Consider the following 12,360-nt stretch of genomic DNA (forward strand, 5'->3'; position numbering starts at 1 on the left):
GACCTACGACCCCTATATCTTCGTCTCTCCTTCATGTGAATGACAGGGATTTGGGCCTTGTCCGGTGTCTGAAGTTAATCCTTTGCGTCCGACTCGCTAAAGAAAAAATCTTCGTCAAGTACGAGATGAGTAATCGCTGTTCTGATATCCAGAAGCTCTTTTCGATCATAAGAGACGATAAGTTACAAATAACGTGAAAAAACACACACAATTGGTTAGGAGCCCGTAAAACAGCAGCCAACTCCTCCGGCGCCATTATACATTATTACATTATCTGCTCACCGATTTGAAGGCTCCAATGCCGTTCCACCTAAAACACAGCCAAAACATCTGTTATAGATGCGGTAAAGAGGTCTTGGAACTCGACCAAAACAATGGAATTGCCATGGAAACGCGTGGGAGAATCTCCTTATTACCCCCCAGCAAAATTTGCCTACATTAGACTATTGTTTATAAGTGTATTTCAATCTATACGAATATCCACTTTGTTTGATAAGATCTGTTTAATGTGCGCCAATTCGAGGTCCTTCTTCTATCCCCCACGGTCTGCGTTCCATTGACCTCTTTACCGCATCTTTGAGGTGTCTATTGTCAGTTAACGCTTGATCTGATTGAATCTAGTCCTAAATGACTGTGAACTGTAGCAAGCAACTGTGTATACTAATTCTTTGAGAGGGTGGTGGCACCTGTGTTGTGTCATTGGAAGGTCTACGCTATTGTAAATCTGACCACTAGGTGGCAAACCATCATTGTGTTGCTGTAAAAAATATAAAGTCAATGTAATAAATATTTACAACCAACACCATGTGTTATAAATCCTTTATTTAGAAACATAAATTACACATTTAAGGCCTGACATTTGCATGTGTATAAAACTACAAAAATAATACCATATATAGCCCTATTATGAGGTGGGTAAAACTGTTGCTGTGTGATGCTTGTCATTTCATCTGAAGCAGTGAGAAACCCATGAAAGGAGTTTTCAGAAATTAAGTTAGTGTCATCAAACATTAAGTGAAAAAACAAGACCGTTCCGTTTCGGTAAGGACTTCTCAGGAATAAAGATCATTTTTTGGCACCATAACCTTGGTTGTCAAGGTATCCATGCATGAGACTGGATTTCCTGGCCCCTGATTGGTGGACTGGGGTGTGAGGTTAGCATGGTTGGTTGTTGATATTGGTCAGCAGTTTGTGATATGGGGCCTTGTATAGGGCAGTGAAAGCCCCAGGAGCCATTGTGCCACGCCCATCCTCATCCACATGGCCCATCAAGATGTAGGGCATTCCTGAGAAATAGATTAAAAATAAATGTACTAGGCATTCCGACAATACTGTCTATGATGACACAACAGCATTGAATGTCAGCAGTATGTACGCATTTGTGCATGCAAAATATTGTACATGCTAGTCAGATTGACTGGGAAGAAAAATAGGGTACCTCTGCGGATGACAGGACACTTCTTGCAGGCTGACACCAGTTTGACAGACATGTTCTCTCCAGCCTGGGTGATGGTCAGCCGGCCAGCCTTGTAGGCCTTGATGAGAGACACACCGATATAGACACTGCCCTGAGGACCAGGGGTCAGCGCTGTCACCTTACCCGTGATCACTGAAAGAGAGAGATAGATAGATTAGATGTGCACTGGTGTAGCTGTGTTTATGTACTGTATATGGTGTGACTGCTGTGTTTAATTGCCTAAGAAATGCGGTGAACTTGCTGTGAACTCAGAATTGCTGTGTAATGATGGTACAGATTGTTAAGCTTGATTAATTTGGCTATCCAGTGGTCTGGAGTGGTCTAGTGGTCTAAGCTACTCCTGCTGGAGCACATGTTCCATGTACTGCTGCCAGCATGGGTTCAAATCTGACCCACTGCCCTTTCAGCATTCTCTCTCTCTTCTACCTTTCACCTCTCTCGATCCAATAATCATACAAAATATATTTTTTATTTGGCAATGATGCTGCTGTCTAGTGGAACTCACCAAATTCGCTGGCACAAAAACTGCTCTTGATGTTTCCATCCCTCTTACATGCCTTTGCACACAGTGGGTTCAGGGGAACTAGAAAATACAAACATTGTTAACACACATAGGTCACACAAACACACAGACTTATGTCTATATAAACTCAGCTCTTGCTAAACCAGTGCTGCAGCTTCTCTTACCTGGCCTCTTTCCGTCTGGTCTAGTCACTCTGGTCCTGTCTGAGCCTGGCCTATTTGGTGGGCGGGTCCTGACTGGTTTGACTGGTTTGGGTTTGACAGTGTGCTCCTTGGGCTGTGGGGTTGAGGGGGCCTGGTATCTGTCTGTAGTGGGTGGCTTGGTGGTAGTAGTTGTTGTGATGACTGTTCTCTCAGGTAGGATGGGTTTGACTGCAGGCCTTCTGGGGACTGACTCTATACGAGGTCCTGATCCTGTATTGTCTACTGTGGGGGTTCTGGATCCACGGGGGACGCTGGTGTAACTGGCCATGAAGCCATCGGATGTCACGCTGAGGTCAGACACAAACTGCACAAGGAGCACGTTCCCATTGGTCACAATGGTTCTGTGGGCGGAGAGTGATACAGAGGGAGGATTGGATCAGAGTGGAGTACAGTGAGATGTATGCTCGCAGCTAAAGGAAGTTCCAAAAACAAACAGACATACTGGTGTAGGATCTTAATTTTAGCCAGTTTCTACAGCAGGAAAATAATCCTGCAATAACAGGAAAGTGGATTACAGTGAATTATTACAGTGAATAACAGTGAATTATTATGTGGATTAAAATTAATAATAAACATTTTTTGTAGGGGTTGATACATTTTTCTTAATTAAGTTAAAATCAAGTCTGAAATTTCAAAGGGTAAATTATAAACTTCAGAAGCCTTTTTAAACCTCAAATTCACTGCATTGAAGGAAAGTTCTCCTGCAACAGGGTGATCAAATTAAGATCCAACATCTGTATATCATCATAGACTTAGACCACAGATAAATATAAGCGTAAACACAGGAAGTCAGACAAACACACAAACAGAGTACATTCTTGTACCACTCACTGGGGGCTGACGTCTCCACAGTATTTTCCAATGAGTCGAGAGTCATCTTTCTCTCCACCGTTGAAGAAGGCCACATAGTCAAAGCGGCAGTAACTGTCTGACTCCAAATCAAACTTATCAAACTTCACCTCAATCACCTAACCCACAGACAGAAATAAACAGAATGACAAATACGTTACTTACTAATAACATCACTTGAATCTCCAATATATTTATACATTTAGGTGCACATTTGGTTCTGTGGTTTGTGCAACACAATGACAGCATAATTTACAGACGTCCATGCAGAATAAGGAACATGAAAATCTGAGCATTGTGGGTAAGGAATGACCTGATCAGGCTCTACTGTGACGAGCCAGGAGCAGCTGATGCCTGCTGGGTAATTCTTCTCAGGCCAGTTGGGTGTTTTTACTTCACCCTGGGCTTTTGTCATCTTGCCTCCACAGAATTGGTGATCTGAAATTATTCATAAACAGATCAATAAATAATCAAGTGAATACAGGATTTGACATTGGTATTAGCCTTTGTTACAGTGAGCTAATGGACATGGGAAATTAGAAAGGTGTTGTTCCTTAGAAAAGAGCCCAAGTTATACTGTAAAGCTCACCATCCACATGTGGTTTTCCTCCATTGAAGTAAGCAAGGAAGCCCCTCCCTCCAGTCTCAGAGTCAGACACCATCTCCAGCATCATGGTGTTGGTGGTGGAGATGAGAGTACCCGGCCTGAACGTTCCACAGAACCTCCCCAGTTTCTGCACCATGTTGGAGTGGCCGTTGTACACATCCAGGTAGTCATAACGACACATGGCGTCGGCCTCCATGTCGAAGATGCGGAAGGAGAGCATGACCACATTGCCTTCTGGGACCTGGAGTTCAGAGAGGGCAGAAAAGGCTTTAAGTCAGTCTGTAGGCAACATTCTGAGTAATAGAGGAGTGATATGTAGTGCAGGGCTAGTGACTCACTGTAATACGCCAGGTACATTTGCTGTTGGGTTTGTAGTAGCTTGGAAATCCTTCACTGCCCACAAAGCCTGAGTCTGCAACCATGTCTCCTCCACAGTGAAACACAGGCCTGAGAGAGAGCAGGGTGGGAACCCAGTGTTGTGGTAAGCATTAGCCAGCGTTTATCATATGCTGTATATAATACATTAACCTTGAGTTTGTGACTCTCGTGCATGTGCACACACACATGCACACACACGTGCACGCACACACACACACACACACAGACAGACAATCATACACACACACACACATCCTGACGTACAAGTATTGTGACTCACCTCCTCAACAGAAAATCTCTAAATCCCTAAGGCACCCCAATGATAATGCCTCCCCTTGGCACACTGGTTTCATGAGAATTGGGAGTGTGTGGGGGGGGAGTATAGACAGGATGGGGACTGGACAAAGACAGTGGGGGTTATGGTGTCCTTGACTGGGGGGATGGAGGTTGACAGGATGAGGACTAAGTTAGTGGGGGTTATGGTGTCCTTGACTGGAGCTTCCTCAAGGAGACCTCCCCTTAAATGTGTGCTTTAATTTCTCCCTTCTGCTTGTCCCAGTTTCTAACCCCGGCATGTCCAAGTCTGCTCCAATATGTAATCCAAACTCCTTTTTCAAAATAACACAAAGCTTGCTTTATACAACGGAAAAATCCCAAACCTAGCCTATTGCCAGAATACTTTCATGGATAAATATATTATTTTATGCCAGAGGCTTCACAGAAAGTCATGGGGACAGACACATTGGAGACTGTCTGTACAGAAGACAGAGCTGCTGGGTGCACTTCTAACAGCTGGGTCTTGTCAACTGGGCTGAAGCAAAATAAGTCATCCCTTTTATGGAGTGTCAAAAAAGCTAAATAAAGACATTCTCAACAAGAAACGAAACAAACGTTGTTCTCATTGGCCACTTGTTAAGAAAACCAGTCAATTACCATTATTCCAACCTGAGGAACTTTTCCAGGGCTCTAGACAATACAGACTAAATCTGGAGCTCATTGAGAAAGTTCACATTATAGGAGCTCAGACATGCAGAACCCCAGCAGAGAGAGAGGCCAGCTGATGAGAGCCTAGATGTCCAGTCAGTCCTGATCCAACCCCACACAGGCACATACAGACAGACCCCAAAGCATTAACATCTGGGGGAGCTCAACCACATCAACATCATGGACCAGTCAGTCACAACCACAACAACACTGCCATACCCCCAAGCAAATATACACATGCAGGAAGCTCGGATAGGGAGTTTCGAGCACACTGCGTGAAATCTGAACATGGCACACTAACAAAAGTACTCTGTGCACTCTCTAGAAATGGCTATGGTATATTTTGAACCATATAAATAATGTAAAGTGCATCCTTGTGGATATTGCCCAAATGGAGCCATCACTGTAAAGCCTCTTGCAAACAGACATTACACACACACCAACAACCTCATACACCCATATTCCCTACCTGGTGTAGTTAGTCCCTGGTTGGCTCTGGCTCTGGCCCTGTGCCCATCCTAAACAGAGAGCCAGGAGAACAGAAAGACCCCAGATACAATCCTCACACTTCATAATGCCGAAAGCTGACACAGTAAGAGGGCAAACCAGAAGAAAGAGACGGGAGCAAAGAGTGGAGAGAGATGGAGGACGTGGGGAGGGAGCCACAGGAAGAGAGAGAGTGAGGGAGAGAGAGAGAGACATAGAGAGACAGAGAGAGACAGAGAGAGACAGAGAGAGAGAGAGAGAGAGAGAGAGAGAGAGAGAGAGAGAGAGAGAGAGAGAGAGAGAGAGAGAGAGAGAGAGAGAGAGAGAGAGAGAGAGAGAGAGAGAGAGAGAGAGATGCTAAGAGGGTAGAAGGAACTAGAAGGAGTCATGACGGGGGAGACAACGCAAGGGGGAGGGGAGTGTTTAATTAGAACCAGATGCTGTCTCAATGTTAACATTTGCCTCTATGAAACAGAGGGGGGGGGCACAAAGGAAAGAGAAAACTAAAAGAGAGCAACAGAGACTAACTTCGCACAATGGCTGGACAAATGTTTGTGCAATGGATTCATTCAAAGGCATAAAGAACTGCACCTTTACAACCAAGGTCACTTCTCTTTACATTCCAGTACGGCCATCTGACCAGTGACCACTACACTCTTAGAAAAAATGGTTCCAAAAGGGTTCTTCCACTGTCCCCATAGGAGAACCCTTTCGGGTTACAGTTGGAACCCTTTTTGGTTCCAGGTAGAACCATTTGGATTCCATGTAGAACCCTCGGTGGAAAAGATTCTACCTGGAACCAAAAGGGTTCTATCTGGAACCAAAAAGGGTTCGTCAAAGGGTTCTCCTATGGGGACAGCCAGATAACCCTTTTAGGTTCTAGATAGCACTTTTTTTTCTAAGAATGTACCTTGACTGATGTATTTAGATCAATGGTTCTTTATCAAACTCATGACATTTTTGATATTCATGAATATCATTGACAATTAGAACAGGTTAATCTCAGCAACATTCCAAAGTCGGAAGAATGTAAAGCTACACCCAGTATCTGCAGCCCCCTAGAGCTCCACATACAGACAGACTCCCAGTTAGAGGGGCTTTATCTGCCCCCACAATGCAACCAAAAAGGGCACAACACTCCAGAGAATGCTGGGGGAGTGTTTTCCATGATGGCCCTATAACCCACATCGCTCGGCTGGGGCCTGTAGAGGGAATGCCGTTTCATACAGACCATAAAAACAGCCTCATTCAGGGGGACAGAGCAGTAGAACCATGATCAAAGCCCAGGGGAATCCAGAGGAGGGGCATTGACATATGTCTATACATTCACATCCCCTAGTCATAGACAGATGGTCTCTCATTTTAACATGGATTCATGACTTACTGATTGATTTATATAAGCTAGCTAGAGTCAGGGGTCTGCTTGAAATGTTGTTATGGTTCTGTAATTATAATGTTATGATGTGCCCTCTTATCAACAATGCTATGGAACGGCTGCTCGTTAGCTTGCCTTGGACTCCAAAGTCAGTGTCTGCTGAATGTTGTACAGATGTAGGAGCTCAATTTGACACCTCTTTTGTTCCTGAGAATTTTCCTGCACTACAGGAAATGCTCATTTGTAGTGTATTTAAGGTTTAAAAAGGCTTTTAAAGTTTGTAATTTCCACTTTAAAATGTCAGACTTGATTTGCCCTAATGAAAAATGTATCAACCCCTACAAAAAATGTCCATTAATTGTAATTCACATAGAAACTCAAATTTCCTGTTGCCGCAGGATTATTTTCCTGCTGATGCAAACTGGCTCAAATTCAGATACTACATCTGCATGTGAGGCAGCAGTGGAGGCAAGTGGGAGGAGCTCATTGTAATGGCTGGAATGGAATAAATTGAACAGTCTCAAACTCATCAAACATATGGAAACCACATGTTGGACACCATTCCATTTACCCCATTCAAGCCATTATAATGAGCCCGTCCTCCTATAGTTCCTCCCACCAGCCTCCTCTGAGAGTCAGAGCGCGCAGGAATGTGGTGACTTGCAGAGTGAGTCCGCTTGGGGGGCGGATGGTGTCTGTGTTTAAGGGCTGCTAGACTGTAGGAGTATGAGTAACCCTAACACCTGGCTGGAGTCCAAGGGTGTAGACCTCTGTTTCTGCCAGGATTCCAAAACAGTCCATCACGATAGACACACATCCCTGCAATGGGGCATTATGGGTCTGTGGTGGGGGAGGAAGGGAGGGCTGGATGGAAAGGAAGGTTCTTGGAGCAGAGAACAAGACATGAACTGAGGCGATGGAACGAAGGGGGTGGGAGAATGAGATAGTTTAAGTGCCACTACAACCAAGGGATACTCAACAGTGCCAAGTATTTATGCTGTAGATTGAGTCATGTTTATTTCAATCCCCCCTGCACACTCAAAACATCTCTGGAACTAATTAGGGGTAAAAAGGATATTCAATAAGAGATGCGTCAAGGAACGATAGAGAGAGATGCATGAAATGGAGTGACAACAGCCTTCCATGAAGAATGAGTGAGGAGGGTGACAAACTGCAACTGCTGTTCCCAGAAGAATCATAAACCATCAAATCAAAGTTTACTGGTCATGTACACATATTTGCAGATGTTATCACAGGTGCAGCGAAATACTTGTGTTCTAGTTCTAACAGTGCAGTAATATCTAGCAATACGATAACACACACATCATTCAAAAAGTACAAAAAAAGCTACAAATTAAGAAATCCGAATCTCTTCTCTCTCCTGGTGGTTTCACTCGAAAGCATTCGCTCCTACTTAAAAAAGATCAGTGTCCACTACATGCACACACACAGAAAGAATATAAAATCCCTCACAAATATTTACTCTTGCAATAAAGATGTAAAAATATCCAAGCACACGGAGTAATGGGTGCGTCAGGTTATTCAGAGAAATGTCCAAGGCAAAGAGAAACAGTAAACGGACACTAAATTAGACAGTGTGGTGTCCATAATCATGAGAAGGAGGGTGAACATTATGGATATAAACAGCCAATAGGCCTGGTCACCACACGTCTTCTGGGAAGTATTGTGTTTAGATTTGAATCATAGACACTGAGGGAGCAATGAACTTGAGACGCAGAATTTTTTAATACAAAATGGTTAGATATTGACATTTTAGCAGACGCTCTTCTCCAAAAGCAATTAGGGTTAAGTGCTTTGCTCAAGGGCACATTGACAGATTTTTCACCTAGTTGGCTCAGGGATTCGAACTAGCAACCATTCTGCCCAACATTCTTCAGCACATTCTTTTGTTTCCAGCCAACTCAGGTCTCATGGGGAAATCCATACTCTACTTCAGTGGTATTCAAAGTCGGGGTCACAAACCTCAAAATGTAAAATATATATATACAGTTGAAGTCGGAAGTTTACATACACTTAGGTTGGAGTCATTAAAACTCGTTTTTCAACCACTCCACAACTTCCTTGTTAACAAACTATAGTTTTGGCAAGTCGGTTAGGACATCTACTTTGTGCATAACACAAGTAATTTTTCCAACAATTGTTTACAGACAGATTATTTCACTTATAATTCACTGTATCACAATTGCAGTGGACCAGAAGTTTACATACACTAAGTTGACTGTGCCTTTAAACAGCTTGGAAAATTCCAGAAAATTATGTCATGGCAATAGAAGTTTTTAATAGGCAAATTTACATAATTTGAGTCAATTGGAGGTGTACCTGTGGATGTATTTCAAGGCCTACCTTCAAACTCAGTGCCTCTTTGCTTGACATCATGGGATAATCAAAAGAAATCAGAAAGACCTCAGAAAAAAAATTGTGGACCTCCACAAGTCTGGTTCATCCTTGAGAGCAATTTCTAAACACCTGAATGTACCATGTTCATCTGTACAAACAATAGTACAGAAGTATAAACACCATGGGACCACGCAGCCGTCATACCGCTCAGGAAGGAGATGTGTTCTGTCTCCTAGAGATGAAAGCACGGGAGTGGCAGCATCATGTTGTGGGGGTGCTTTGCTGCAGGAGGGACTGGTGCACTTCACAAAATAGATGGCAAACAATTTAAAGGCAATACTATCAAATACTAATTGAGTGTATGTAAACTTCTGACCCCCTGGGAATGTGATAAAAGAAATAAAAGCTGAAATAAATAATTCTCTCTACTATTATTCTGACATTTCACATTCTTAAAATAAAGTGGTGATCCTAACTGACCTAAGACAGGGAATTTTTACTAGGATTAAATGTCAGGAATTGTGAAAAACTGAGTTTAAATGTATTTGGCTAAGGTGTACGTAAACTTACGACTTCAACTGTATATATAAAGTGCATTCGGAAAGTATTCAGATCCCTTGACTTTTTCCACAATTTGTTACATTACAGCCTTATTCTAAAATATATAAAATTATTTTTTTCTCTCATCAATCTACACACAATACCCCATAATGACAAAGCAAAAAATACTTAAATATTTTTTTTTGTAAATGTATGAAAAATGTACAACTGAAATATCACATTTACGTAAGTATTCAGACCCTTTACTCAGTACTTTGTTGAAGCACCTTTGGCAGCAATTACAGCCTCGAGTCTTCTTGGGTATGACACTACAAGCTTGGCAATGACACTACAAGCTTGGCACATCTGTATTTGGGGAGTTTCTCCCATTCTTCTCTGCAGATCCTCTCAAGCTCTGTCAGGTTGTATGGGGAGCGTCGATGCACAGCTATTTTCAGGTCTCTCCAGAGATGTTCGATGGGGTTCAAGTCCGGGCTCTGGCTGGGACATTCAGAGACTTGTCCCGAAGCCACTCCTGCATTGTCTTGGCTGTGTGCTTAGGGTCGTTGTCCTGTTGGAAGGTGAACTTTCTCCCCAGTCTGAGGTCCTGAGTGCTCTAAAGCAGGTTTTCATCAAGGATCTGTCTGTACTTTGCTCATTTCATCTTTCCCTCGATCTTGACTAGTCACCCAGTCACTTTCCTCCAGACGTGACGCTTGGCATTCAGGCCAGAGTTCAATCTTTGTTTCCTCGGACCAGAAAATCTTGTTTCTCATGGTCTGAGAGTCCTTTAGGTGCTTTTGGCAGACTCCAAGCGGGCTGTCATGTCCCTTTTACTGAGGAGTGGCTTCCGTCTGGCTACTCTACAATAAAAGCCTGATTGGTGGAGTGCTACAGAGATGGTTGTCCTTCTGGAAGGTGCTCCTATCTCCACAGAGGAACTCGGGAGCTCTGTCACAGTGACCATCAGGTTCTTGGTCACCTCCCTGACCAAGGCCCTTCTCCACCAATTGCTCAGTTTTGCCGGGCGGCCAGCTCTAGGAAGAGTCTTGGTGGTTCCAAACATCTTCCATTTAAGAATGATGAAGGCTACTGTATTCTTGTGGACCTTCAATGCTGCAGACATTTTTTGGTACCCTTCCCCAGATCTGTGCCTCGACACAATCCTGTCTCAGAGTTCTATGGACAATTCCTTTGACTTCATGGATTGGTTTTTGCTCTGACATTCACTGTCAACTGTGGGACCTTATTACAGGTGTGTGCCTTTCCAAATTATGCCCAATCAATTGAATTTACCACAGTTGTAGAAACATCTCAAGGATGATCAATGGAAACAGGATGCACCTGAGCTCAATTTCGATTATCATAGCAAAGGGTGTGAATACTTATGTAAATAAGGTATTTCTGTTTAATACATTTGCAAAAATGCCTAAAAACCTGTTTTTGCTTTGTCATTATAGGGTATTCTGTGAAGATTGATGAGGAACATTTTTTATGTAATCAATTTTAGAATAACACATTTTGTTTTGTTACAGCCTGAAATTCAAATGGATTAAATGTATATTTTTTTGTCACTGGTCACTGGTCTACAACATGGATCCTGTTGCAAAACAATTAACTTTTTGTCATAAACACATTGTTATTTTGGGGGAAAATACAATACAACACATTACTGAGTACTACTCTCCATATTTTCAAGCAAAGTGGTGGCTGCATCATGTTATGGGTATGCTTGTAATTGTTAAGGACTGGGGAGTTTTTCAGGATAAAAAAAAGAATGGCGCTAAGCAGAGAAAAATCCTAGAGGAAAACCTGGTTCTGTCTACTTTCCACCAGACACTGAGAGATGAATTAACCTTTTAGCAGAACGATAACCTAAAACACAAGGCCAAATCTACACGAGTTGCTTACCAAGAAAACAGTGAATGTTCCCGAGTGGCCTACTTGAAAATCTATGGCGTGACCTGAAAATGGTTGTCTAGCAATGATTAATAACCAATTTGATAGAGCTTGAAGAATTTTGAAAATAATAAAATGGGCAAATGTTGCACAATCCAGGTGTGGAAAGCTCTTAGAGACTTACCCAGAAATACTCAGAGCTGCCAAAGGTTCTTCTACAAAATATTGAATAGTGGTGTGAATACTTATGTAAATGTGATATTTCCATATTTAATTTCCAATCAATTTGCAAAAGTTAAAAGAAAAATGTTTTGACTTTGACATTATGGAGTATTGTGCGTAGATGGGTGAGAAAAGCTATTTAATCTATTTTGATTTCAGGCTATAACAAAATGTGTAATAATTCAAGGGGTATGAATCATTTCTGAAGGCACTGTACAACTGTTTTTGAGAAAGACAATTTGAAAGATCAATAAATACATAAAATTTCATTTTGATAAGAGATATAAATGCAATGAATTGAAGGTTATTTGTTCACGTAAAAAATCTAAATTTACAGATTTTAAGGTTGTGTCATTAGATTTGGGGTGGGATCGCAAGAAATTCTTGAAAAAAAGAAAAAAAAAGAAAAAGAAAAAATGGGGATTGAATTTCTGGTGGAGAAAAAAAAAGGGCTCCACG

The 12,360-nt window shown here is 42.3% G+C and overlaps 1 protein-coding gene across 1 annotated transcript; it reads right to left on the reverse strand.

Annotated features, from left to right (window-relative positions):
* Positions 1-802: 802 nt before the first annotated feature.
* LOC120021406 (procollagen C-endopeptidase enhancer 2-like) lies at positions 803-5,672 on the reverse strand. The gene is made up of 9 exons (XM_038965163.1): positions 5,491-5,672; positions 3,998-4,106; positions 3,642-3,900; positions 3,366-3,490; positions 3,035-3,171; positions 2,165-2,544; positions 1,983-2,060; positions 1,439-1,609; positions 803-1,286 (listed from the first exon to the last, which is right to left on the reverse strand). The coding sequence occupies exons 1-9, from the start codon at positions 5,592-5,594 to the stop codon at positions 1,156-1,158; spliced, it is 1,494 nt and encodes a 497-aa protein (XP_038821091.1). The 5' UTR covers positions 5,595-5,672; the 3' UTR covers positions 803-1,155.
* Between the last annotated feature and the right edge of the window lie 6,688 nt (positions 5,673-12,360).

This window comes from Salvelinus namaycush, chromosome 26 (genome assembly GCF_016432855.1).
Source record: "Salvelinus namaycush isolate Seneca chromosome 26, SaNama_1.0, whole genome shotgun sequence".
NCBI lineage: Eukaryota > Metazoa > Chordata > Actinopteri > Salmoniformes > Salmonidae > Salvelinus > Salvelinus namaycush.